The sequence below is a fragment of the Monodelphis domestica genome, chromosome 4 (assembly GCF_027887165.1).
Source record: "Monodelphis domestica isolate mMonDom1 chromosome 4, mMonDom1.pri, whole genome shotgun sequence".
Lineage (NCBI taxonomy): Eukaryota > Metazoa > Chordata > Mammalia > Didelphimorphia > Didelphidae > Monodelphis > Monodelphis domestica.
This window is the reverse complement of record NC_077230.1, coordinates 421,801,139-421,827,323: the sequence shown is the minus strand read 5'-3', so window position 1 is coordinate 421,827,323 and position 26,185 is coordinate 421,801,139. Positions and strand designations below refer to the sequence as shown.

The following is a 26,185-nucleotide window of genomic DNA, read 5'->3' as shown; positions in this document are numbered from 1 at the left end:
CAGGGGAGGTCAGGGCAGGGAGAGCCCTGGAGCAATCGTCCGGAATGCCAAGCCCATTAGGGCTAGGGACTCCGATTTCCTTAGCGTAATCCGTGAATGCGACGCGGGCATCTTCTCTGCAACTTCAGTCCGGCTCAGTCAAAGGCATTTCTCTGGCGCTTGCTGCGTGCCCACAAGCGGCAGGAACTGAGCAGGGTCCAAGGAGGAAAGGAGTCCGGCAAGGCTGGCCGCGACACCTTCTTTATCTGACTTACGTGCAGAGCAGTGCAGCAGGGAAGTGTCAACGCAACGTGCGGCGCTCATGGCTCCAAGTGAAGACGTAAGAAACCACTTGATCAGGGTAGTTCAGTGGATAGCACACCAAGCCTGAGGAAGGGAGGTCCTGGGTTCAAATCTGGCCTCAGACACTTCCCAGCTGGGTGGCCCTGGCCAAGTCACTTAACCCTCATTTCCAAGCTCTGACTGCTCTTCTGCCTTGGAGCCAATACACAATATGGATTCTAAGATGGAAGGTGAGGGGTTTTGGGGGGGGAGCAAGGACTGGTTTTTGCAGACACAAAGTAAGCTTAGCAAATGCTCGGTGGCTGGATTGTAGAAAAGCCGGTTTCTCTCTCAGGCTTCACCTTGCTCCCAGAAGGTAAGCACCTCATTCGGGCAGCCATGGCCCTTTTCAGCTCTTTCTTTCCCTACAGTCTCCTCTGGAGCCTGAGAAGTCCTTCAGTGGCCCATCCAAGCTCCATTTTCTCACAGAGTATTCACTGACTCCTACTGCTGGGATGGATGAAGGAATAACTGGGAGAACCCCTGGGGAAAGAACTGGGTGACCCCATGGGGGGGCTTGAGAAGGGAGATAGTGGGAGACGGTCAATAACAACCAAGGCTGAAGGATAGCTTTATCCAATAAAGTACCTTTATTTCAAAAGCATCTGCTTTTTCCTATTTAATTACAAACCAAGCATCAGTTCCTAAGGCACTTGGTTGGGGGAAGGAGGGGGGAAGGTATGTACCCCCAACCCCCAAGGCTGCTGGTGGGAAAGGGAACAGAAGACAGAGTGGGTCAGAGTTCATTTCAGGCTGCTGTTGTGTGGACTGGATGAGAGAATCTTCTATCTTCTGGGATCACGGAGGGCTGAATTGTTTTGTTTGGGGGGTCGCTGATGGATCAGGCTCAGCCATGTCAACTCCATTCTGGTCAGGGTGCTCTGGACATGAAGCTGGAGCCTGAGAGGGGTTACAGAAATGGCAGGGACTGGATTTGGGGGGCCCCTTCCCCTCTCCAAGACAGGTTCCAAGTTCATCCCCCTCCCCCTGGACCAGGAGCTGGAGCAGCTGGGAAATTCCTCCTTGAGTCTCATCTCTCCATGGGCTCTTCCTGGCACTTGGTCCGGGACCCTACACTTTTCCACGCTGAGGTTTCACTCTGGGGAATAACTGAGAAGACAAAGGCTGTTGTGAGTCGGGGCCGGGTGGGAGGCGAGTTCTAATAAGCCCTGAGCCCCTCCTCGGCCTCCTTCCCCACCTTCCAGATTGTAAGGGAACCTCCCATTCTCTACCCCTGGCTACATAAGGAAAGCACTGAGGGGCATCTCCCTGTTTCTCCCCTTGTCTGGCCCTCCCAGGGTAACAGAACATCCTCCACCAGTAAAAGAGCGCCATTAATCCCTCAGTCCCCGTGCACGCATTCGTCCTCTCCTCTCTACCTGGCACCCCTCCCCAGTTCGGCTCTCACCCCAAAGTAGTTTCTGGGCACGTATCCCTCCTGGCCCCGCAGTGCTGCCCACCACCAGTCAGTCTCCTCGGGGCCATCCCGGCGCAGGACAGTCACAGGTTCACCCTCCCGGAAGGACAGCTCATCCCCAAACTCGGCGCTGTAGTCCCAGAGGGCATAGACTGCCCCTCCATGCAAGTGGCCCATGCTCTGCTCTGCCTCTGAGACAGGATCGCAGATGGTCAGGACTGGAAGGAACCTCAGAAATCACCCTAATCCATGCCCATCGTTTTACAGAGAAGGAAACCAAGGCTCAGAGAAAGAGAGATCAGACAACTTGCTCAGACACACAGATACTCAGTATGAGAGCCAGGACTTGAAGCACCAACCCTAGGAACCTAATAACTGCTTAGCCACTCATTGGCACCATTACACACCAGGGACATGGAACAGACAAGGTGAGAACATCAGGAGAAAGACGTGATCCACCATAACTGACCCCCTTGCCTCTCCCCCTGGGCGTCTCCCGACCTCACCTGCCAGGTACGTGGCACAGTCTGCATAGCCCTCCCGATAAGGGTCACACTTCTCAATGGCCATGGCCCCATCACTCAGGGTCGTAGCAAAGATGGCGGCCCCGTGCTGCACCAGGGCCGTACAGATGGCCGTGTCATTGCAAGAGGCAGCACAGTGTAGGGGGGTCCTGGGGCAGGATAGAGGAGTCAATGGCGACGAAGAGGACGAGAAGCGGCAATGACGCCGCAGCACCAGGGAGAACCCAAAGGACTTCCCCAACCACCCCTGAGCCCACCGGCTGAGTGCTGGGCGCCATGCTGTCCTGCACTAGGTCTGAGATAAAAGGCACAAGTGGTGGCAAATCCCCCTCGGTGCTCCGTGGCCCCCTAGACCCCGTGAGGGGGAGAAGTTATGGGCAAACGATTGGGAGGGAAGTGAGTGAAGCTGGGGCTTGGAGATCCTTGACCAACCCTCCCACCATTGTCTCACCAGCCATGGCTGTCCGGGGAGTTAACATTGGCACCAGTACCAATGAGGAAGTCCACGATGGCATAATTGGCACCGCAGATGGCATTGTGCAGGGCAGTGATACCCTCCTCATTGGGCTGGCTGGGGTCATTCATCTGAAGGGAAGGCGGAAGATATGAGGGTCCAGTCAGCCTTGGGGAGAAGACTAAGAGGGAGCACCCACCTTCTCCTCCCTCGCAGCCCACTGCCTCTCACCTCCTTCACAGCCTGCTGGACCACATCCAACTCCCCAGTGAGCGCCGCATCCAGCAGTAACACAAGGGGGTTAAGGCGGGCCCGGCGGGCCTTGCGGGGGGAGCCCCCCTTCCGAAGCACTGAGCGCATTTCCTAGGGGTAGGAGAAGATGGTGGCATCAGAAAGGAGCTGCTGCACCCCTTCTCCTTCCTCTCTCCAGTCCCTTCCTTCATCCCCTTCTGGTACCGGAGAGGACAATGGGCAGAGCCTCAAGAAGGGGACAAAAGCAGGAAGGACAACTTGGGGATTGGGGGAATAACAGAAGAGGGGAGTCAGGGGACAGCTAAATGGCTCAGTGGATTGAGAGGCAGGCCTAGAGGTCCTGGGTTCCAATCTGGCCTCAGATACTTCCCGGCTCCGTGATCCTGAGCAAATAATCATTTAACCTCGTTTGCCTAGTCCTTGCCATGCTGTCTTAAGAGCTGTTACTAAGACAGGAAAGTGAGGGGTAACAAGAGAATCTGTGGCTCTAAACACGATAGCTCAAGGATTCTTCATCCTGAACTCTGGACACTCACTGAAAGTGATGAGCCCACAGTGGCTCTAACTCTCATTGGTTCTAGATTTTATCATGCTCGACGATAGGGTCGAGCTAAGATTCTATGATCATTCTAAGAATCTTTGATGACTTTAAGATTCTGGGGTTCTAAATTCGACCAGGTTTTTAGAGTTCTAAAAATCTTCTGGATTTAGGATTCTGGGGTTCTAGATTCTACGATAGTTCTGAAATTCTATGAAAATTCTGCAACTGTCCCATGGCTCTGAGAGTCTTCAGGATTCAACGTTGGCTCTAAGATTCTAGGGTTCTAGATTCTGTGATGGTTATAAGACTTTAGGGTTCTTTTAGAAGGAGCGCAATGAGAGGGAGTCATGGATTGACGGGGGGGGGGGGGGGGATGACAGATACCCCCATGACTCACCGTGCTCTGGGGCGGGGGTGGGTCAGGAAGGCTGGGGGGTAGTAGGGTAGGCGTTGGGGGGGCCGGGGCAGGGGGCCCTGCTCTTGCCTCGGCACCCTCAGTAATGGAGGGCAGTTCGGGTTCAGGGCCCCCCGGTCCAGCGGCACCATCTCGGGGAGGACCTCCACCACTGCCCCCGTGCCGGTGGAAAAGGCGGTTAATGAGCTGCTGGTACTGTTTCTTGTGGGTGGGGGGCAGGGCTGGCCCGGGGCTCTGCTCCATGGAGCCTCGGCGCTTCAGGGGCCGTGGTATCTCCGCCAGCACCCGCGCCACCTCCTCCAGCTCGGGCACTGTCTGGGCCTCCGGGGGGAGCGCCGGCTGGAGCCGGGTAGGACTCAGGGGTCGAGGCACGGCCCCTTCCTCGGTCTCTACGACCTCCAGGGCTGGGGCCAGCAGCCCCTCCAGCTCTGGCTCCGGCTCTGGCTCTTCCAGGGGCTTTGGGGGACCTAGGAAGAGGGCACAAGCCACAGTCATGACACAAAGCGCCCCTTCTCCGGAGTCCTAACATTCAACAGTCCTGACTATAGAAAGTCAATCCTGACTACAACAAGCTAACACGGTGGGGGCAGCTAAGGAGAGCCAGGCCTAGAGATGGGAGGTCCTGGGTTCAAATGTGGCCTCGGACTCTTCCTGGCTGTGTGACCCTGGGCCAGTCACTTCAGCCCCATTGCCTTGGAAGCCCGAGCTGGCTACCCACGCAGGCCCATCATTCCTGTCCTAATTCGGAGACCGACCTCCCCTCACATCTTGGGGCCGAAAGAGAGGCCCCTCCTCTGGGTCTGGAGGCTTGAGCACCAGGGCCTCTCAGACACGGAAAACCTCCCTCCCTCTGAGGGGGCCGAAGGAGCCGAGACCTCCTCACTCCACCCAGACCCCGGGCTCGTTCCCTCTCGGCCCCCCGCGAGCCCCCCCCCGTTCTACACTCACCTTCACCTCCTGGAGGCCGGGCTGGCGGTACAAGCTGAGGGGCCGCAGGCTGGGCTGAGCTCTGTGGGGGTGGGGCTGGCACCGGGCTCGGAGGGGCCGGGACCTGGGGGGTCACCTTGGGTAGGGGAGCCCGTGTGATGATGGGTGAGCCCGGAGGCCCCGCCTTGGCCGCCCCGTACTCCCAGAAGGCATTTTGCAACTTAAATATCATGGAGAGGGGGATAGGCCGCTGGCGAGGGGCCCCCCGGGTCTGGGGGCTGGTTGGTGGCATGACGATGCGGCTGGCTGGCTGCCAGCTTCGAGGAAGGGTGCCAGGGACCCCTGGACCCGAGGAGCGGCGATATCCCCCAACCTCTGCCCGCCGGTCACTGGCCAGTGGAGAGACTTTGTAATTCCGGGGCAGAGTGGAACTGGTGAGGCTGTCCTAGAAGGGGGTGCAGAGACAAGATGTTGTTTTCTTCTTTCCCCAAACCCACCCCTGCCGTCGAACCATCAGTTCTAAGGCAGAGGAGCAGCAAGGGCTAGGTAAATGGGGGAAGTGACTTGCCCAGGGTCACACAACTAGGAAGTGTCTGCGGCCAGATTTGAACCCAGGACCTCCCGACTCCAGGCCCGACACTCTCTGCTGTGCCACCTCGCTGCCTCCAGGACAATGGCTTCCCACTGCTTCCTCCCACTTCTCCTCTCTCAACCTCAGTTTCCTCATTTGTACAGTGATGAGGTTTTCTAAGGACTCTTCTAGCTCCAATGGGCTGAGGTTCTACTCTTTTTATCTAGGAAGCCTTAGCCTAGAAACTCGGCCCCCTTACCTTGCCCGGGCCGCCCAGGCCATCTAGACTGCTCTCCCGCCAAGGTAACAGCTGCAAGGATGGCGAGGATGGCCGCGGGCCCCCAAAAACATCCAGGCCTGTGGGAGAGAAGGGAGAGGATGGGAGTTCGAGCCAAGGCAGGGGGCCTCTGCCTCTACCACCACTGACTGCCTTCTTCTCTCCCCATCCCCAGGCGGGCTCACGCTCATAGCTGGAGGTCTGAGATGACGACTTCTTCTCATAGGCCACATCCAAATCTGACTCATTCCAGCTCTTAGGGGGCCTCCGGCGGAGAGTCAGGTCATCTGAAGGGGATTAGGAAGTTCTAGCCAAGCCCCACCAGGTTCTAGATGAGCCCCACAAAGTTCTAGCCAAGCCCCACCAGGTTCTAGCCCAGTCCTACCATGTTCTAGCCAAGTCCTACCAGATTCTAGATGAGCCCCACCAGGTTCTAGTCAAGTCCCACCAGGTTCTAGCCAAGCCACACCAGGTTCTAGATGAGCCCCACCAGGTTCTAGCCAAGTCCCACAAGTTCTAGATGGGCCCCACCAGGTTCTAGCCAAGCCCCACCAGGTTCTAGCCAAGTCCTACTAGGTTCTAGATGAGCCCCACCAGGTTGTAGCCAAGCCCCACCAGGTTCTAGATGAGCCCCACCAGGTTCTAGCCAAGTCCCACAAGTTCTAGATGGGCCCCACCAGGTTCTAGCCAAGCCCCACCAGGTTCTAGCCAAGCCACACCAGGTTCTAGATGAGCCCCACCAGGTTCTAGCCAAGTCCCACAAGTTCTAGATGAGCCCCACAAGGTTGTAGCCCAGTTCTACCAGGTTCTAGCCCAGTCCTACCATGTTCTAGCCAAGTCCTACCAGGTTCTAGATGAGCCCCACCAGGTTGTAGCCCAGTCCTACCATGTTCTAGCCAAGTCCTACCAGGTTCTAGATGAGCCCCACCAGGTTCTAGTCAAGTCCCACAAGTTCTAGATGGGCCCCACCAGGTTCTAGATGAGCCCCACCAGGTTCTAGTCAAGTCCCACAAGTTCTAGATGGCCCCCACCAGGTTCTAAATGAGCCCCACCACGTTCTAGCCAAGCCCCACCAGGTTCTAGATGAGCCCCCACAAAGTTCTAGCCAAGCCCCACCAGGTTGTAGCCCAGTCCTACCAGATTCTAGCCAGGTTCTACCAGGTTCTAGATGAGCCCCACCAGGTTCTAGCCAAGGCACACCAGGTTCTAGATGAGCCCCACAAGGTTGTAGCCCAGTCCTACCAGGTTCTAGATGAGCCCCACCAGGTTCTAGCCAAGCCCTACCAGGTTCTAGATGAGCCCCACCAGGTTCTAGCCGAGCCCCACCAGGTTCTTGCCAAGCCCCACCAGGTTCTAGCCAAGTCCCACAAGTTCTAGCCCTGCTCCACAATGCCCCATCCCTTCTTCAGCAGGAATCCTCCGCTGGCCCCGACTCCTTCCACTCTAACAGCAGCTGTGCCCGCCGCCACAGGCTCCTCCCCTGGTCTCTCACCTTGTGCCCGAAGTGGAGCAAAGGCACTGCCCCCAGCACCGGGAGGCGGACTCCCAAAGAGAGTGGAGCCCTCGTAAGTGGCAGGAAAGCCCAGGCGGGGTGAGGCTCCTCGGTGGTCAGGGAAGAAAGCCTGAGAGCCGTCGCCCCGAGGAGAGCCAGCCCGTCCACTGGCTAGGAAGTCGTATGGTGGGGGAGGCCCCGTAGGCCGCAGGGAGCCAGAGCCAGGCCTGGGGGATGGAGCCCGGCCCAGGGAGCCAACCGCAGCCTCGTAACTGAGCGTTTTGGGCCGTGGGGAGGGGGCTCGTTCCAGGGGCGAGTATGACTCTGGAGACAGGTAGAGAGGGGTGCGGGGGGAGGCTGGGCGCCCTTTGGGGGACAGAGGGCTGTACGGGAAGAAGGCGGGAGAGTTCTCTGAGCGGGTGTAGGTGGCATCCCCACTGTCGGCCACCTTCCGGGGTGAAGAGGTGCGGCTAAAATGGTCAGGAGTGGGGCTGGAGCTGTATCTGGTCAGCTGGGGGAGAGGAGAGAATCCCAGTCAGTGGGAGGCTCAGTAGAAAGAGATCCACAGATTCAGGGGAAAAGGCCGGGGAGCTGGGGGAAGGGGGGGCAGATCCACAGACTCAAAAGCAAGTGGGCCAGAAGGTCAAGGGGGAGAGACCCAGGAGCTCAGCAGGGAGGGGCCCAGAGGCTATGGGGGAAATAAATTCGGGGTTCGGGGGCAGGGATGGACCCAGGAGCTCAGAAGAGAACCCTTGGGCTCAGGGGCACTAAATTTGGGGTTCAGGGGAAAGGGGCCCAGGGGGAGGGATCGAGAGATTGGGGAGCAAGGGTTGGAGGGAAGGTCCAAAAGTTGGGCTGGGGGGCTACCCAAGGAAAAAGAACAGAAGGGCTGGCAGAGAGGGGGGTGCGAATTCTACCACGTGTTAAATGAAGGTTTTGGGGCAATCCAGGGAAGGCCAGCTTGTCTTTAATCCAGGATTACTAGCCTGGAGGAGGGGGCAGGCTCTGGGCCACTCTGGTGGAAGGAGTCCCCCGACAAGAGAAGCCACGGGACAGTGACAGGAAGTCGAGGAGCCCCTGGCTAATGGCTGGGTGACAGACTGAAGACAAAAGCCTTTTGTCTGGCTCGAGCCACGGGCCAAGTCCAAGAAGGCTCCAGAGAATGTGAACCTTGACACGTGGGGAGAGGAGCGGCATCGCTGGGGCCAGATGTGCTCTCTCAGGGGGCTGCAAACTTAATGGGGCTCAGCGGCATCTGGGGGGCCCCAGAAGATAATTCGACCACAGGCCGGGGCAAGAGAGGGAGAGTCTTCAGGCTGGAGACTGGGTGCCACATTTGATTCTCTCTTATCTTTCAGCCTTTCCCTTCCCTCTTAGAATCAGTACTGTGCACCCCTAAATTCTGAGGCCTAGGCGTGGGGGTTAAGTGACTTGGCCAGGGTCACTCCGCTAGGACCCGTCTGAGGCCACTTCTGCACCCAGGACCTGGGCGTGGCTCTCCATCCACTGAGCCCCGCAGCAGCCCCTGGTTTCATGTTTGATGAGTGTCCCTCGGGCAAGCAGCACCCTGGGGTGCCCAGACGGGGGATGTGAAGTGGGGCGGCCTTGGGAGGCAGGAGAGCTGTGTTCAAGTGTCTGAGAGGCCAGACCCAAGGGGAAAGGGGAGCCAGGGGAGGAGTGAGCTCCCCGTCCTAGGAGGGACCCCGGGGGGAGGGCTCACCCTGGCCGGGACGCTGGCCTGCGGCGGAGGGGTGGCGGGGGCCGGCGAGTCGGACCACAGCGACTCCAGCTGCTTGGTGAGCTCGTCCACTTTGGCCGCGGCGGTGTCCAGCTCCATCTGCTTCAGGTCAATATGCTTCATGGCCAAGGCTGTGGGGGAGGGGAGGGCAGGAGTGAGGCCCCGCGGAGCCCCGCCCCCGGCCGGAGCAGCCCCGCCCCCAAGGCCCCTCCCTCACATTGGAAGTTCAAGTCCAGCAGTTCCCGCGCGGCGCTCTCGAAGGCCTCGCTGTCCATGGTGCCCAGGCTGGGGGCGCGCCTGCGGGAAGGAGAAAGGCCGCTGAGCCCGGGCTGCCTCCCACCACCGTGAGGGTCCCTGAGGACTCGGGGCGGAGGGGGAGGGTAGGCAGGATCTCCAAGCGTCCAGAAGGGGCGAGGTCTCCCTGCGCTCCGGCTCCGGGAGGCAAGATAATGACAGGAGACGACGCATTATTATTACCCCATTTTACAGAGAAGGAAGCCACAGTCGGAGACGTTACGTGACTTGCCCACGGCCCCACGGCCCCACGGCTGGATTTTCATCGGATCTCAGATCTCGAGTTGGAGGGGGCCTTAGACAGAATTCGAACTCAGGTCTCTCTTGACTCTTTCCACCACATCTCAAATCCCTAAGCGTAGTGCTGGAGGAGGAGGCTAAGACCTCTGAACTCTGGAGAGCTTCTCCGCAGAAAAGGAGATCTCTAAGCGCTAAGCGTGTGGGCCCCGGAGGGCCTCTCAGGGCTTCAGCGAGACTTTGGGATTTCGGGGTACCGAGATTAAGAATGCAGCAGGGGGCGGCGGAGGGAAGGTGTCCCGGAGTCTGCTGGGCGGAGGCAAGGGCTCCGCTGCTGGAAATGAGATTGGTAGGAGAAGGGAACCGGTTGGGCCGACACCGCCCGACTCCGCCCTCCCTCCAGGGTCGGGACAGGCGGCACAGGAGGCGGCTCACTTCAGCCCCCACAGCTGCCTCGGGGTGGAGCCACCACCCCAGCACCCTGGAACTCCGGGCCGGCCAGAGGGGGCCCCACCCTAAACTCTCGGGAGGGAGGGGAGGGGCTCCGGGCTTGCGGTCCTCCCGAAGGGCGCGGGGGAAAGGCTACGAGTGTCGGTGGACGAGTCGCCTGCCTGCCCTCCCCGGCCCGGGAGCGGCCTTCTCGGGTCCCTCCAGCGCTGGCACGACACCCCTGCTGGGTCCGACACTCTGGGGCTCTCCTCCGAGCCCCGCCAGCTCCAGCCCGCGCCCCTCGGACCGTGCGGGCCAATGGAGCAGGGAGGCACCGCGGGGCTGGAGGGGCTGGGATCGAGCCAGTGAGCTCAGGCCTCTGGTATGTGGCAGACCCGTCCTGGCAAGTCCTTCCCTCTCCCTCCCCCGGGGAAGAGCAGGTGAGGCGGGGGAGGCGCCCCGCCACGTCGTCCTCCCAGGATTGCACGCCGCCAGATCAGAGACGGCTCGCCCCGCCCCCCAGCGTCCCCCCACAGCCCCGGGGACGGGCCACCTCCCTTCGCTCCACTCCGGACAGAACCAGCCCCTCCTCCCCACAAAGCCCGGAGCCAGGGGGCAGGAAAGCGGCCGTTCGACCTTGAGAAAGCCTCGGGGAAAGGAGGAGCCCCCACCGGGCCCTGCAGGTCTCTTCTGGACCCCGGGCCAAGTTCTGAGGCCCCCTGGAGCCGGAAGACTTTGTAGGGCTCTTTCCAGCTGGGACACGTTCTCACAAGCTGGGTTCTAACCTTCCTTCCAGTTGAGACACGTTCTAGCCTCTTGGGTCCAAACTCCCGGCTGGGACATGTTCTAATATCTCCCCTTCTGAACTCCTTTCCCACAGGGGCATGTTTCAACACCTGGAGCACCAAACTCGCACCCGGGGCATGTTCCGATTCCCTCACAGCTAGGGCCTGCTCTCACGTCCTGGGTTCCAAGCTTCCTTCCTTCCAGCTGGGGCATGTTTTAGTATCCTTTGTTCTAAACTTTCCAACACAGTCCAACTGAGACATGTTCTAGCATCTTGTGTTCTCAACTCCCCTCCAGTTGGGGCAGGTTCTAACTCTTGTGTTCTAAGCTTCCTCCCAGCCAGGACATGTTCTAAGTTCCAAGGTCCCCTCCAGCTGGGGCATGTTCTAACTCCTCTCTTCTAAGCTTCCACTCAGGCAGGACATGTTCTAAGTTCCAAGGTCCCCCCCCAGTTGGAGCATGTTCTAACTCCTCTCTTCTAAGCTTCCTCCCAGTCAGGACATGTTCTAAGTTCCAAGGTCCCCTCCAGCTGGGGCATGTTCTAACTCCTGGGTTCTAAGCTTCCACTCAGGCAGGACATGTTCTAAGTTCCAAGGTCCCCCCCAGTTGGAGCATGTTCTAACTCCTCTCTTCTAAGCTTCCTCCCAGCCAGGACATGTTCTAAGTTCCAAGTTCCCCTCCAGCTGGGGCTGTTCTAACTCCTGTGTTCTAAGCTTCCTCCCAGCTAGGACTTGTTCTAAAATCCTGTGATTTTTTAAAAACCCTTACCGTCCACCTTAGAATCAGTACTAAGGCTCTAAGGCAGAAGAGAGGTCAGTGTTAAGCAATGGAGGTTAAGTAACTTGCCCAGGGTCTCACACACACACACACACACACACACACACACACACACACACACACACAGAGCTAGGACATCCTGTGATTTAAACATGTCCCTGATGGGGCAAGTTCTAACACAATGTACTAAGCTCCCTTCCAATTGGAAACTGCTCTAACATCCTATGTTCCAAGCTGTCTTCTAGCTTCTTATTCTAAGGGCCCTTCAGTTCTACATTTTTGGTGCCTCCTTCCAGTTCTGATATTTGGGGGTGTTTTTTAAATGTTCTCTGAAATGGTCTTTTCCCACTCCTCAGTTCCTTTTCCCTCCCTCCCCTAGAGGAAAAGCCTAAGAAGGGGAGAGAGGATGCCTAGAACCAAGTTGTTCAGCAAACTGAAGGATGAGGGAGAGCCAATGGGAAGACAGAGCCAGAGAACCACCTTGGTCTGATGAGATGGGAAAGGAAATGGAGAAAGGGAAAACAGACTTGAGAAGATATGGCCCTACCCTTGGAGAACCCCCAGTATGAAAAACAGATCGGGTCTTGCCTTCCCCCACCTCCAGATCTGAGCTCACAACTCCCCAGGTTGGGGGGTAGGGAAGAGAAAGATCCCAGCAAGGGAAGGAAGAACCCTGGGGTCCCAATTTTCTCCTCTGGGGTCCCAGTTTTCTCCCACTGCAGTAAAGCAACTAAAGCTCCCCTCTTGGCTTAGGCAACCTCTAGCCCCCAGAATTCAGAAGATCTAGCTTGAAGGAAGCCAGGGGCTGATGGGATCCTTCCTAGAGCCAGCTGTTGGGGGTCTACCACTGGTCCCCACTGGCCTGCCACAAGCAAGGGGTGGGAGAGCTCCAATTCTACATAGCTCCGAAAGGACATGGCCTCCCAGAATGCTTCCAGAATTAGATGCTGCCCTCTTATCTTTCTGTGGGGCGGAGAGGGGCAGGGGAAGAGGGCAAAGGAAGGGAGAGAGACAAGTGGTAGGTTCTGGAAGTCTGGGTAGGTGAGGAGTGTCTCCAGAAGCAACTAAGCCTAGGGAACCCCAGGATCTAGCACAAACTGACACCCCACACCCCACACTCCATGTTCCTGCCTCAGGGAGAGGCAGTACCAATTAAGACTGGAAGTCAAAAGCCAAGACTCCAGGAGTGACCTTGGACAAATCCTCCCCCTTTGAGCCTCAGTTTCTCCCTCTGTAAATAACAACATTGAACTAGATTATCTCTAAGACCCCTTCCAGCCCTGTCATTCTGTTCTGAGGGCTCTTCCAGCTCTCATAGTCTGTGTCTGAACTGAAACGTCTATTTCTAATTTACTATCTGCAGAACTTTTTTCAGCTCTCTTCTCCCCTTCTGGGGCTCAGTTTCCTAATCTGTAAACCGAGGCCTAGGACTAGGCGATCTCCAAATTCCTTCCAGCTCGAATGTTATTATCCTCCGTTCTGCCAGGGTCTAGTTTCCAAGATTTCCCCTCAACTGCCTCCCCTCCAACGAAGTCGGGCCAGAGAACCGGAAAAGGGGCACAACGTTGAGAGGTGGGCTTAAGGTGACGAGGAGTTGGGGAAACGTAGGCGAGCCTTCTCTGAAGCTTGGGTGGGGAAAGCCTAGACGTCAGAGACACCCAGAGCTCCCTCCTCTCCCTTCCCCCGCTGGGGTTCTTCCCCCAAATCCTCCTGGCTAGGTATGGTCACTTCGTGCCCACCAGGGGGCCCTCGGAAAGGTGGGGGAAGAAGGGAGGGATGATTCCCAGAAGGGTCTGCCCACCCCTTCCTGAACCTCCTGGCCCCCTCCCTCCCCAGGCTCCCCCACAATCTGGGGAGTGATCTCATCCTCACCTCCCCCCGCCCCCCATCTCCACCTGGTGACCAGGCTACTTTCGCCGCCCCCCTCCCCGCCCACCACCCCACAGCAGATCCCGCGGACTGGACCAAGGCGTCCGGCCCGGCCGACTCACTGCGCCTTCAACCGGGGCTGCCTCTGAGACTCCCGGGCGAATCCGGGCAGGTCCCGGGGCTTCCTGGCGCCAGGGAACAGGTTTTACAGTACAGTGTGACACAGGTTGGAGGGAGAGGGAGGGAGGGAAGGCGGGCGGAGGAGGGGAGAAGTTTGAGGGGGCGGAGAGGTGGGAGAGCGTGCTGCATCTTGGGACTTGTAGTCCTCCATAGGGGCCCTGACACCCACACAACTAATCCAAGTGTCCTACCCCGAGCCCGTCGAACTGTCCCCATTTTGCCCTCTGACCTCTGAAGGGATCGGAGTTAGAACCCCATCCTCACACCAAGGATCCAGGAGGTTTCCGGGCTCATGCGCTGGGGACGAAATCTTTGAACCCATTACTAGCTAGAGCGCCCCTTTGGGTGGGGGTCCCCAAAGTGGAAAGAACTCCAAATGGGGCTGGGGAGGTGCAGTCTCGAGCTCTGGAAAGGATTTGGCATGGTCTTTTGGAAGGAAGCCCCTTCCCTCCCCGGGCCACAGCTTCCCTTGTTAGAAGATTCCCAAGCACGAAACTTTCTTTGGGGAGTGGCCCGGGAGAGAGACCCGGAAGATGGACATACCCGAGACTACAAAGACCGTGATCCCCCGCGCGGGACGCCCTGCCTCGGGGTGTCCTGGGGGTTGTAGTCCAGTGCCAGTTGAGCCGGCCCAGGAGCTTAGGAATTTCCGAGATCTGGGAGATGGGAGGGGGAGGTGAGGAGGCCACCCCGTCTGGGCCACCCGCTGGTACAGGGAAGAAATATAGGTCCGGAGACAGGAGGTGGCCATCCCCGCCCGGGTCACACACGGAACCAGGGAGACCGGAGGCTGACGCACCGCTCAGGAATGCGGCCCCGCAGCCCGATCCGTAGGTCTGTCCACCTCTCCAGATCCCGAGGAGGAAACCCCGTGGGCGAGAGAAAGAGGGGTGAGGGCGAAGTTTCTGCCCTCCTGGGGCTCCTCCCACCACTCCCCAAGTCGGAGATCTTCTGTCCCAGTATGGGCCCTACCCCTCCGCTCCCTGTCTCCACCGGACCGCTCCCCAAGTCCATCGGATGGCCCTCCCACTCCGCCTTTCTTGGGTCCCTCCGCCCACCCCAACTGCCAAACTCTTACTCTTGGAGCTCCCCTCCACCCGCCCTCATCCCGGACCTGAAATCTCTCTTACTGACTCCAGAATCTACGTCTGAGCTTTAAAGATGCTTTGAGATCCTCGAGTGCAAAACATACCCCTCCCCCATCTTAAAGAGAAGAAAAGGGTCACTACATCCAGGATTCCACGCAGCCCAGGCGATCTATGCTCCGGATTCGAATCCTGTCTTTTTGCCACTTACCAAGTCCCTTCCCCTTCTATGTGAAACTCAATTTCTTCACCTATAAGATGGGGAGTTGGCCTAGACGACCTCTAAGGTCCCTCCCAGCTCTAAATCCTAGAACCCTCGAGTATCATGCCACACACTCTCCCGTCTGCTCCCTAGCAGTCCCCAGGCTGGGATCCCGGACGCCTGGGTTCCTCCTCGGCGGACTCCGAAGTGCTAGGGATTCTGGACCGAAGGAGTCGCAAAAAGCAAGGACAGAGATTCTCCGCCACTCCCTGCCCACCCCCGACCCCCTACCTCCGACCCCTGGAGCCCGCTAACCTGAACTCCGCCTCCCCTCGTCTGCCCCTTTAAATGCTTCGAGTCCTGAAATCTTGCTCCTCCCAGTCGGCTCCCGCTGTGCTGGGATGATCCAAGGGTGCCCAAGTCGAAGGGGAGGCCTCCGATCACGTGGAGCGCAAGACGCCGGGAACTTGCATCCTCCCGGCTCTCACCCCCCTCTATTCCGGTAGAAATGGGCTCACCCAGCGCGGTAGCCCCGCCCCCGTCCCACGTGTGCTGGCCGTGCTTTCCGGACCCGGGAAGAACTTAGCGTAGTTGCTGGAGCTGCGGCACCATGACTGCCGAAGGTGAGCAGAGCGGGGCCTGGGAGGGGCGAGGAGGAAAGGGGGACACTGCGGGGGGATTCTGGGGGGGCCTACGCTGCTATGGGGATGGCTGGGGCCGAGAACTCTGCTCACCGCCACTCCCATCCCCGTCTGCCGCCAGCGCTCCGGAGCCCCCTCTGCCCGGACGACTTCTGCCCGGCCGCGCTCCCCTCCGAGCCGCCACCTCCCCTCGCCCTGGACGCCCTGCGGAAGCCGGACACCGAACTGTGGCTCATCCGGACCCCCGCGGACTTCAGCCCGGCCAGGTGAGTGGGTTGTATGGCCCGCACGTGCAGGCACACCCCCTCGCGGCAGAGGTGGGGCTTGGGTTCTGTCCTTTGGTCTAGGCCTGTCTTGCACCTACTATGTGCCAGGCCCAGACACAGAAGGTGCCTTTGAGGCCCTAAGAATCAGAGATCCCAGAATTCCGGTGTGCCCCCCCCCAGTTACTGCAGGTTTTCGTGCCGGGCCTGCCCCCTTCAACCCCCATCCCATTCAAGTCCCCCCCTTCCTTCCTCCACAGCCTCAATGGATGCAAGGTGCCTCTGGTGGGCTTCCAGACCCTGAAGAGCCATCGCAATGAGGCGGGTATCCGCCAGCGCTACCAAGTCCTAAGCAGCACCTCCACCGGCCCTGAGACCCTGCTGGCCCCAGGGACCTCTGCAGATGGCCAGCTCGTCCCAGCACCAGCTCTGCAGGGCACCCTGAGTGTCATAGAAGTGCCCCGGAATAAACTGTCTGGCCAGTTCCTCCATGCCATCCCCACCAGCCCACCCCCACAGATCCCGCCTGGCCTCCGCCCCCGATTTCAGGCCTTTGGGGGGCGGCAGCCTGTGGTGGGGCCACCTGCTCCCTCAGGAGCAGGGAAAGCCAGGGAGATGAAGTCCCCCCAGAAAAGGAAGAAGTCCGAATCGGTGTCTCTGAGTCCAAGGCCACAGGAGGTTTTGATTGGAGAGGGGGGGCCGGACTCTGCTCCAGGGCAGGCTTTGGGACAGGAGATGCCAGAACTTAAGGAGCAAATGGCAATCAGAATAGAGGAAGAGGTGGCAGCCCTATTACCTATCAAGAAGAAGAAGAAAAAGAAGAAGGAGCAGGAAGGAGAGGTACAGGAGCCAGCAGGAGAGGTACCAGTGATGGAGCTTCGACAGGAAGCCAGTTTTTCACCCACTAAGCCAAAGAAAAGCAAGAAGAAACGAGAGCTGGAAAGAGAGATGATAGAGCAGGAGGAGAGGCAACCAGAGGCTGAAGTCCAGGCTGATCCTCCAAAGGAATCAACCCCATCCTCTGCCAAAAAGAAGAGCAGGAGGAGGCAGGAGGCAGGAGGAGAGATGCTAGAGCCTGAGCAAGCTGCTGGGATGAAGGAGGAGATAGCAGTCCCACCTTCACCCAAAAGGGAGAAAGAAGAACCAGGAGGAGAAATGCTGGACCAAGAGACTGTAGTAACAGAGTCCATCAAGGAGGCTGACTCTTTGCCCATCAAGAAGAAGAAGAAGAAGAGGAAGAAGCCAGAGGAAGGGGAGGAGATGTTACCAGAGCCACCAAAGGAGACTGACTCCCCCGCTTGGATCCCTGAGTCAGTGACCCCAAACCCCGGTCAGGGAGCAGAAGAGAAGAGGAAGAAAAAGAAGAAGAGACTATAGAGCCATTGGAAGCCTTAAGTGGATGAGCCAGCCCATCTGAGTCCAGGCCCAATGGGAAGGGGGCCTCCTAGGGGCCAGGAAGAAGAGATTAAAGGGCCACAGTGGGCAAAGCTTGACCTTGGAGAGGGACTGGACCTCCACACCTCATCCTGCTCTTGTTCCAACTCAGGGAGATGTCTACTCAGTGATGGAGATGAGCCAGCTGGTATTCGTGCTTTATTGCCATCCAACCTGGGACCCTCCCTGCCCACTCCTGCCATCCAGGCCCCTCCGTGGGGTTATAAGGGCACCTTCAGGAAGGGCTGGTGTAGGACATCAAAGAGCCTTCGGGCCTGGAGAGGAAACAGACAGTTGGGTCTCCACCATTAAAAGGAGATACTTTGCACATCTGGGATGCTGCTGTGGGTTTGTTTTGATTCCTATCCTCTCTCAGTCTCTTCCCAGGTTGGAGGTGGAGTGGGGAGCCCATATGTGAAAGTCCTAGGGCCTAACTCAATTATACCCCTAACCCTCCCCATCTGGGTGCCTCGGGTTCCCTCTGTAAAATGAGGAGTAAGGACCCTGAACTCTGAGGTTCTCTGATCCCAAGATCCCCGGGACCTCCTCTCCTCACCTTCTGAGGCCCAAAGCCAGGGCAGAGGGACAGGTCTTCTTGAGAGGCGGCTGTGAGCTGCTCCAGGGACTGCAAAGAGAGGCAGGGACATGTGGAAAGGGGTGGGTTAGATGGACCCAAAAGTGAGTCTGTAATTGTAATGGCCGTGGTGGGTGAGTACCCCCACTCCACCAACCCCCAACAAAAAGATGGTGTGGCTGGAGGAGGGGGGAGGGGAGAGTCCCCAGCACTGAAGGGGGAAGACAGCTTCCTGGCATTAGAAGGATGGAGGGAGAAGACAAGTACCAGAGTTCAGAAATGTTGGAAGTCAGGGCTGGGGTGGGTGAGATCAGAGCAGCCTGAGGCACCTCACTTGGACGACAAGACAGGGGAGGGAGGCACAGCACAGTGGGACCCTTACCCCAAAGGTGGCTAGCAGCGTCTGGCTGTCTGTCTTATTCACTGACTTCACTGTGGTCAGACACTCAGTGACCTAGGAAGAAAGTGACATGGAGCCACACTGGCTTTGGGACAGGGTTGGGGGAAGAGGACGGTGAGAATCAAAGGAGAAGCTTCTCACCCTGGACACAAAGTCCTGTTCCAGCTTTTCCTTCAGCAGGTCAGCAGGCTTCTGTTCATAGGACTTGTAAGTCTCCAGGTACCGCCCGGCTTCTTCTGGGCTGAGGGAGGGGAGAAGGAAAGGGGTGAGCCCCGGCTTTCCCTCACACACCCCCAATCTCACTCCCCTATTGCTGTATCCCAGACCTCACCTCCAGGCTAGAATCAGTGTGCAGTCAGCCAAGATACACATCTTAGCCAGATCCTTCAGGGCACGCTGAGGGTCTTTCTGTTTCAACCAAGATTAGAGAGAGGATTAGAACCATAGACCAAGGTTTGAGAACTTAAAATAGAGACCTTCAGAAGAGCTGGGAGGAACTTTAGAACATGGAAGGACATCATAAATTTGATAAAGAAAAAGAAGTTATCTTTCAGACATATGGATAAGGAAAGAATTTATAATTAAAGGATAAAGAGGATCGCAGAAGAATAGACAGTTTTTATTACATTTTGCACAAACAAAATCAAAGCAGCTAAAATTAGAAGTAGGGAACAGGGAGAGGAAGGGAAAGTATGAAATCTTTGCCACAAGTTTCTCTAATATAAGTCTTGTTTCCAAGATGTATGAGGAACTGACTCAAATTTTAGAAGAAAAAATGTTCCCTAATTAGAAAATGGTCAAATAATATGAACAGACAGTTCTCAGGGAAGAAACTGAAGCTGTGGAAGAAAAATGGTCCACATCACTAGCAAGTAGAGAAATGCAAATTAAAATAGCTCTGTGGTATGACCTCAAGACCAATCAGATTGCCAAAGTTAATGAAAAAGGAAAATTGCAAGTGCTGATGGGGCTGGTAAATAAATTGGTGGAGCTGTGCCCCCAAAATGATGAAAATGTGTATACATACCCTTTGCCCAGTTATAGCACTATAGAGTCTATGCCCTAAAAAGATCAAAGGAAAAGGATTCATATATAGAAAAATATACAGCTTTTTCTGAGGGGACAAAGAACTAGAAACTGAAGGGGTCTCCATCAATTGGGGAATGGTAGAACAAACTGGTATATGAATTAATGGTGTCTGATTACATTGTAAGAAAAGAAGAAAGACAGTTTTGGAGACACCCAGGAAGATTTTTATGAACTGATGCAGAGGTAAGGAATAGATCCAGGAAAATGACGAGCAGTTGTAGAGAAAAGCTCCTTTTAAGAACTTGGAAACGGATCGATTCAATGGATTGGGTCAGTCCAAACCACAATTTCAGAGGACTGATGATGAAATGTGCCACCTGGCTCCTAAGCAGAGGTAACGGAGTCAGTGTGCAGAATGAGACAAAATAGTTTGGGGGCATGGCCAATTGGGGATGTTTTTTCTTCTTTACTCTGCATCTTTCTTTTCTCCAATGTGGGAAAGAGGCAAGTGGAAGAAAATAGACGAGCTCATTGCAAACAAATTCAAAGAGAATAAGAGAGCTTGTCAGAGCTGGGACACCAGAACATAGTATATCCTATCTGGAAGGGAACTTAGATTAGGAAATGGCCCTATGGGCTTAGAACAGAGACCATCAGAGCTAAGAGGGACCCTATCCTTTGGAAACCATCCAGTATATCTGATACAGGGCAAAACAAGCCCATGGAATTCCAGGATCTTGCCTAAGAGCATGAAGGGGGTCTAGCAGAGCTCCAGGCTATCCAATCCTGGATTCTTACCACGTCCACTTGAAGCAGGAGTACCCGGAGAGCATAGTTCTTCCCCAGCCCTTGCAGACGCTCATGGATGTAATTGGGGTGCAAGTTATGGTAGCGCAGGCTATAAAGGAGAAGCAGGAGAATGCAATTCACCAAATTTCAGAAGCCTTCCTTAAGTGCCTCATACATCCTTCACTGGGAATTGCCTAATGCAGGGAAAACCCTGTGAGATTTGGTCACTGGGTGACCTGGGGCATGTTCTCTTGTCTTCTCTGGGCCTCAATTTCTCTATCTGTAAAACAAGGGCATTGAACTAGATCCTCTGCGAGTTCCCTTCCAATTCCACATTTATGATCCAGTGACATCCCCCCCAGTCCAGGAGAACCATAAATGCTTGTAAGTTCATAGTTGAAGCAGGAGGGAGCCTCCAAGTTTATTTCAGGAGTTCTAAGCTAGGGTGGGTTTGGGAACCTACAAGGGGTGTGGATAGATTTCAGAGGGGTCCCATGCACTTGGATGGGAAAGCTGTCATCTTTGTTTTCAATAACATCTAACAGAAGTTTAGCATTTCCTTTGATTGTTTAAGACCATAATTCTGAGCAGGGGTCCCTGGACTTCACCAGCGTGATAGGCCCAAGACACAGAAGGGCCAAAGCCCCCCGATCCAGCCTAGCCCCCTCATTTTATAGAGAAGAACAGTCTTGGGCAGCTCAAGCACTTGCCTGGGGCCTCACGGAGGAAAAGGCGGAGCCAGAATGGAACCAAGATCCCAGCCTTCTACACTATGCTCGCTGCCATGACGCATCCATCCCTCAACATGGACCACAGTCCCTCCATCCACCAACATAGAGTGCAGAAGACGTGAGAGTTCTTGTGGCCAAAAAATGGATCCCTTTGCTGTGAATCAGGTGATGACCCAGGCCAAGCCTGACTAGCTTAATCTTGGATGACGGACATACAGTCCACCCCTGGGCCTGTACTACAGGCCTTTCCAGCTTGGCAAGACCTGTCAGAGCTGCCTGGGCTCCGCTGACCCAGCCTTTGGGATCCCGGGGTCACGGCCAGAAGGAGGACATTAACTGGGGTGGGCCGTGGGCTGGCCCTTGCAGGGGGGTGGGGGGGGTCAGGGAAGTCTTCGGGGAGAAGCTGACCCCTTTATTGCCTCTTGAAGAAAGAGGATGTCAATGGGTGGAAAGAAGTTGCTCTGCCAGCATTTATTAGGTCTCTGCGGCATGCTGGGTACTAAGCCAGGTGGCAGGCTCATAAAGATGTTCAAACAGGCCCTTCTCTAGGCTTCCTCCCCTAGTTCTCCACCCCACCCTTCTTCCTGGTCCCCTGGCTGGCGGGACTCACACTTTCCATTCCCCTCTCCCAACCCAAATCCCATTTGGTGATTTTTTTTTTAACCCTTCCTTAGTGCCAACTCCAAGGCAGAAGAGTGGTAAGGGCTAGGCAATGGAGGTTAAGTGACTTGCCCAGGGTCACACAGCTAGCAAGGCCAGATTTGAACCCAGGCTCCCCTGACTCCAGTCTTGGTGCTCTGTCCACTGTGCCACCTAACTGCCTCCTTCAGTCTGGGAGACCTCTAAGAAGGTTGGGGCTCACCTGAGGAAGAGGGCACAAGTGCTCTGACCCAGAACGTAGTCAGGGACAATTTCTCCAAATTCCCAAGGCACGTTCCTTATGAATTTCAGGACAGGATTACCCCTCTGGGGAGAAGCAGGAGGTGAGGAGAGAGCGGATTCTGCCCTCTGGTTCCCCCCCCTTCCCTCCATGTTCTGGGATTACCCCACCTCACCTGTCTGGGGCTCACAAGGATGCTGTTGCTCTTGGTGGTGGGCTTTGGCCCCTGAGGGCCTTGGTTGGCAGTGTCTCCTCCGGGTGGTCCCAGGCTGGGAGCAGCTTCCTCAGGCAGGGCCCTTTGGGGAGGCACTCCAGGCTGTGCCCCTAGAGGAGGAGCTCCGGCCTGGACCCTACGGGGAATGGCTTCAGGCTGGGCTCTTCCAGGACCAAGCCTGGCTGTGGTGTAGTCTGCATAGGTTGGATTGGACCCAAGGACAGAGGTACCGGGTGAGGGAAGGTTCCGGCTGGATTTAAATAGGGACTTCACCTGAGAATGTTGAAGGAAGAAGGCATGAAGATATCTATTTCTCCCTCTGAAATTCATCTCGAGGCACCAAAGGAGCTGAAAGGGCCCCCTGAGGCCAACCTTCATTTTACAGAGGGGGAAACTGAGCCCAGTGTAATTTCACTGCACACCAATGCTGAGCCTCTGATGTACAAAGAAGCTCACTGAGGACAAGCTGGCTTCCTAGCAAGAGTGCTTGTTGACTGGCTGACTGACTGTGGAGCAGATACTCCCCCTGCCCAGGTCTTTGGAGTTCCTAGATCAGAGGCAGAGAGCAGGAGCCCATCTGCTCCCTCCACAGCATCCCTGAATAGTGGTCACCCAGCCTCTCCTTGAATATTGCCCGCGATGGGCAGCCCTTTAGAAAGGTTTTCCCTCGCGCAGTCCAGTGTCTGTGCACTTCTCCACCAGCACCCCTCACCCTCAGTGCTCCCAGTTCTGTCCTCGGGGTCCAGGCAGAATGAGCCTGACTTCAGGGCAGGGATCCTCTGACCCCCTGGGGCTCTTCGCATTTGACAGAGGGAGAACCAAGGCGCAGAGAGGGGAAAGGCCTTGCCCCAGGGCCACAGCTGGGGCTAGGATCCCACATAGGCTCCTCGCTGGCCTCATCCATCAGAAGCCCAGGCTCAGGTCTCCCCTACCCCCAGCCCCTTCCCCTCCTCTACCTCCAGAGGCGGAGCCTCCTCCAGGGGGATAGTGAATTTCTTCCTCTCTGGGGGCTGGGTGGACTCCTCAGCTGCCTCCTTCTTGCTGTCCATCTTTGTTTCCTGGCCTGGCGCAGACAGGATGGTGACTAACATTCCAAGCATTCCATTCCCTGATAACATCCCTGTGGCTTGCCAGGACCCCCACGGGTTCCAGGAATCCAGCACTGCGATGTCCCTGGCACTTCCCACTGTTCCAGGTTTGAAGCACTCAGATGTTCCCCCAGTACTGCCACCCCCAGGAACCCAAAGTTCTTGTCACCCCCATTCCAAGCAACCCAATATCTTTTGCCCAAACCCCCATGTCCCTGTTACTCCCCTCAGAGATCCAGGCACCCACACCCGTGTCCCTGGTGCCCCACAATGTTCCACATAGCCAGCACCTCAAAGACTCTGCCACACATGCCTCCCCATGCTCCAGGGGCCCGGCACTCCAATGTCCCTGCTGCCCCCCCCCCCCCCCCCCCCGTGCTTCAGGTGTCTAGAACTCCAGTGTCCCTATCCCACAGCATCCCAAATTCCCAGAATCTCTATGTCCCTGCGACCTCCAGTGCTCCAGACACCTGACAACCCAATGTCCCTGCTGCCCCCAGGCAGGCAATTGATATTTATTAAGCACCTACTATGTGCCAGGAACTGTGCTAAGCGCTTGGGCTATAAAGAAAGGCCAAAGCCCCTGCCCTTGAGAAACGCAGTCTGGGGAGAAAATGTGGAAAGAAGAGCCAGGCGAAAGAGGAAATAATCCCTAGCAGGAGAATGAAGAGGGAGCCAGAAAGGCTTCCTGTTGAAGGTGGGATTTTAGCAGGGACTTGAAGAAAACAGAGAGAGGGAGGGAGGGGGGTAGAAAGGGAGAGAGGGCCAGGCACAGCCAGGAGAAATGTCGAGTCAGGAGGTGGAGGGTCTTGCTTGAGGAACATAAGGAGGCCGGTATCACTGGATCAGAGAGTATATGGGGAGATTGCAAGGTATGAGAAGCCTGGGAAAGTGATGTCATACAGAGGAGTTTATATTTGGCCACATGGGTAATAGGGAGCTACTGGACCTCACTGAGTGAAGGAGAGGGGGAGGCAACAAGGTCCAAACTGTCCCTTAAGGAAATCACTTTGGTGGCTAAATGGAAGCTGGACCAGAGTGGGGAGAGCCTAGAGGCAGGCAAACCCATCAGCAGCTACTTCCATAGCCCAGGTGGGAGGTGATGAGGATCTGCACCAGGGTGGGGGGCAGAGGAGAGAAAAGGGTGTACTGGAGAGAGGGTGCAGAGGTGATATCACAGGCCTTGTCGACAGCTTGGATGGAGGGGAGGGCAAGAGAGTGAGGAGTCCAGGAGGACACTCGGGTTTTGAAACTTGGGGACACAGCTCGATCTCCAGTAACAGGGAAGTCAGAAAGGGGCAACAGATCTCGAGTTCAGTTTTGGACACGTTTAGCTCAAGATGTCTACAGGATGAAGATGCCTGAAAGGCAGGTGGAGATGGGAGGTCAGCAGAGAATTTAGCACTGGGTGAGCAGATTTGAGTATCGTCAGCAGAGAGGGGATAACTGAGTCCACAAAAGCTGACAGATCCTCATGTGAAATAAATAATATGGAGGGAGAAGAGAAGAGGGTCCAGGACAGAGCCCTTGGGATCATGTTTCCTGGAGAAAGATCTGTTGAAGGGGGCTGAAAAGCAATCTGAAAGTGGGGAGGAGAACCAAGAGAGAACCAGGAGTGCCCTGAAAATCAAGACAGCATCAAGAAGAGGATGAACCTGACGGTGCCAGAGTCTGCAGAGAGGTCAGGAGGGATGAGCATGGAGAACAGGCCATTATTGGCACTAGGAGATCCTTAGCCACTTTGCTAGGAGCAATTTCTGTTGAATGATGAGATTGAAAACCAAACTGCAGAGTTAAAAAGGGAGTGAGGGGAGAGGAAGTGGAAGCAGCAGTCATTGACAGCCTTCACCAGAAGTTTAGCCATTAAGGGCAGAAGAGATAGAGGAGGACAGTGGGGACAGATCAAGTGACTTTGAGGAAGGGGGAGACATGGGCAGTTCATAGACGTCAGGGAAGGAGGCGACAGACGGGAGACTGAAGATAAAAAAGTGGGCATGACAGAGGGGGGAAATCTGTTGGAGGAGGCAGGATGGAATAGGATCCCCAGTACATGCAGAGGGGTTTGACAGGTCAAGAAGGGCCACGTCTTCGGGTAAGACGGGGGTGGAGGAGATAGTGGGAGAAGGCATCTAGATGATACGAGATGGGAGAGATCAGAGAGCTCTCAGTAAATGTCTTCAACATTTTTTCCTGTAAAATATAAGGCAGGGTTTTCAGCTGAGAAGGTGGTGGGGAAGGTGAGTCATGGGAGGCTTGTGGAGGGATTACAAGGTCTGCAAGAGCCGCTATGGACAGTGGGAGAGAGCCCTGATACGGCACGTATAGAGCAAGAATGCCTTGCAGGAGTGAGGGTCCAGTTGAGGTTTTTGTTATTTTTACGTAAATTTGTTTTGAATCCAGCCATCTTCCCCTTCAGCAGCACGGGTAAAGAAGGGAAGACGGCCCTGCCCCTCAAGTACCTGCTGCTCCCCAATAATGCCTTCTAGTACTAGGCATACATCCCCAGCAATCCAAGCCCTCCCCCCCTCCACCTCGGCCACGGTCCCGGGATCCGCATGCCCCGCCCCTTCTTTTACCCCTGCCCCTCCTTTGTCCCAGGGCTCCACACACCTCACCCCTTCTCTTGTCCCCGCCCCTCTCCTGCTCTTGTTCCCGCCCCTAACTCTAAACACCCTGCCCCTACCCTAGGCCTGGTGTTCCACAAGCCCCGCCCCCTTGCTCTCCACACTCCACGCCCCCTCCCTAGTCCCTGGACTCCCACAGGGCCCTCTCCTGCTCTTGTCCCCGCCCCTAGCTCTTCACACGCCCCGCCCACTCGCCGGTAGCTCACCTCCCGCTCTATTCTGTGTTGTCTCCGAGCGCCCCCGTGATTGGTCACCGGGACAGCCAGTCCCTAGCGCACGACGTTCTCCAAGCGCTGCATGGGCTCTTCCAAAACTACCCAGACTTTGTCCTCCGAGTCTAAGCTCAGTCTCTAAAGCTGCTGAGACCCACCGCAGTACCTGCAGTAGAGAACAAGAGAAGAGCCCGACTTCGGCCACCGGCAGCGGTACTTCCGGCTTTTCTGTCCCTCCGAGGACCATAGAGAGAGGACACTCTGGCCCAGCGCTCTATGTCCGTGGCGGACTGGAGGATGGGGGAGTGTCTGGCGTTTCTGTCTCTTTACTTGTGTTTCTCCTCTTTCTGTCTCTACATTTTTCCTGATCTGAGATGGGGAGACCTAGGTTCTAGTCTGCTCTTGCTCATTTCACATTGGGCAAGTGTTTTCCCATCTCTAGGCCTTAGTGTTCTTCCCTGGGAAATGACCAGGTTTGGTCCCTCGGTTCCTTCCTACTCTCATCTCACCCTTTATTC

General features: G+C 56.3%; 3 protein-coding genes across 7 annotated transcripts; 1 reads left to right on the top strand and 2 right to left on the bottom strand.

The window, feature by feature from the left end:
- Positions 1 to 888: 888 nt before the first annotated feature.
- Positions 889 to 15,170, bottom strand: PPP1R13L (protein phosphatase 1 regulatory subunit 13 like). Of its 5 annotated transcripts, none has more exons than XM_056796345.1 (13): positions 15,104 to 15,170; positions 9,147 to 9,226; positions 8,912 to 9,060; positions 7,192 to 7,702; positions 5,885 to 5,986; positions 5,682 to 5,779; positions 4,873 to 5,296; positions 3,907 to 4,391; positions 2,948 to 3,079; positions 2,714 to 2,847; positions 2,245 to 2,411; positions 1,730 to 1,929; positions 889 to 1,431 (listed from the first exon to the last, which is right to left on the bottom strand). In XM_056796345.1, the coding sequence occupies exons 2-13, from the start codon at positions 9,202 to 9,204 to the stop codon at positions 1,393 to 1,395; spliced, it is 2,499 nt and encodes an 832-aa protein (XP_056652323.1). In that variant the 5' UTR covers positions 9,205 to 9,226; positions 15,104 to 15,170; the 3' UTR covers positions 889 to 1,392. The 5 variants fall into 5 exon arrangements, with proteins under 5 accessions (XP_056652323.1, XP_056652324.1, XP_056652322.1 ...); XM_056796346.1 differs by lacking the exon at positions 15,104 to 15,170 and adding an exon at positions 14,798 to 14,880; XM_056796344.1 differs by lacking the exon at positions 15,104 to 15,170 and adding an exon at positions 13,731 to 14,106.
- Positions 15,171 to 15,292: 122 nt separating this feature from the next.
- Positions 15,293 to 17,454, top strand: POLR1G (RNA polymerase I subunit G). Its single transcript, XM_007492147.3, has 3 exons — positions 15,293 to 15,411; positions 15,551 to 15,695; positions 15,953 to 17,454. Exons 1-3 carry the CDS (start codon positions 15,399 to 15,401, stop codon positions 17,067 to 17,069), a joined length of 1,275 nt encoding a protein of 424 aa, XP_007492209.1. The 5' UTR covers positions 15,293 to 15,398; the 3' UTR covers positions 17,070 to 17,454.
- ERCC1 (ERCC excision repair 1, endonuclease non-catalytic subunit) lies at positions 17,272 to 25,919 on the bottom strand. The gene is made up of 10 exons (XM_001365960.4): positions 25,662 to 25,919; positions 22,700 to 22,806; positions 21,705 to 22,016; positions 21,512 to 21,615; positions 19,928 to 20,027; positions 18,432 to 18,508; positions 18,242 to 18,341; positions 18,083 to 18,154; positions 17,683 to 17,751; positions 17,272 to 17,401 (listed from the first exon to the last, which is right to left on the bottom strand). The coding sequence occupies exons 1-10, from the start codon at positions 25,912 to 25,914 to the stop codon at positions 17,348 to 17,350; spliced, it is 1,248 nt and encodes a 415-aa protein (XP_001365997.4). The 5' UTR covers positions 25,915 to 25,919; the 3' UTR covers positions 17,272 to 17,347.
- Between the last annotated feature and the right edge of the window lie 266 nt (positions 25,920 to 26,185).

What these genes read in the sequence shown, in the direction of transcription:
- PPP1R13L (XM_056796345.1), bottom strand. Translation starts at nt 9,204, where the DNA reads ATGGACAGCGAGGCCTTCGAGAGCGCCGCGCGGGAACTGCTGGACTTG. An exon ending in TGCTCCACTTCGGGCACAAG is followed by an intron (nt 5,987 to 7,191) that starts GTGAGAGACCAG and finishes AATCCCCTTCAG; the next exon opens with ATGACCTGACTCTCCGCCGG. An exon ending in GCCTGGGCGGCCCGGGCAAG is followed by an intron (nt 5,297 to 5,681) that starts GTAAGGGGGCCG and finishes ACCCCCTTCTAG; the next exon opens with GACAGCCTCACCAGTTCCAC.
- POLR1G (XM_007492147.3), top strand. An exon ending in GCGGACTTCAGCCCGGCCAG is followed by an intron (nt 15,696 to 15,952) that starts GTGAGTGGGTTG and finishes CTTCCTCCACAG; the next exon opens with CCTCAATGGATGCAAGGTGC.
- ERCC1 (XM_001365960.4), bottom strand. Translation starts at nt 25,914, where the DNA reads ATGGTCCTCGGAGGGACAGAAAAGCCGGAAGTACCGCTGCCGGTGGCC. An exon ending in AGGAGGCTCCGCCTCTGGAG is followed by an intron (nt 22,017 to 22,699) that starts GTAGAGGAGGGG and finishes CAACATTCTCAG; the next exon opens with GTGAAGTCCCTATTTAAATC. An exon ending in TCCTTGTGAGCCCCAGACAG is followed by an intron (nt 21,616 to 21,704) that starts GTGAGGTGGGGT and finishes GCTTCTCCCCAG; the next exon opens with AGGGGTAATCCTGTCCTGAA.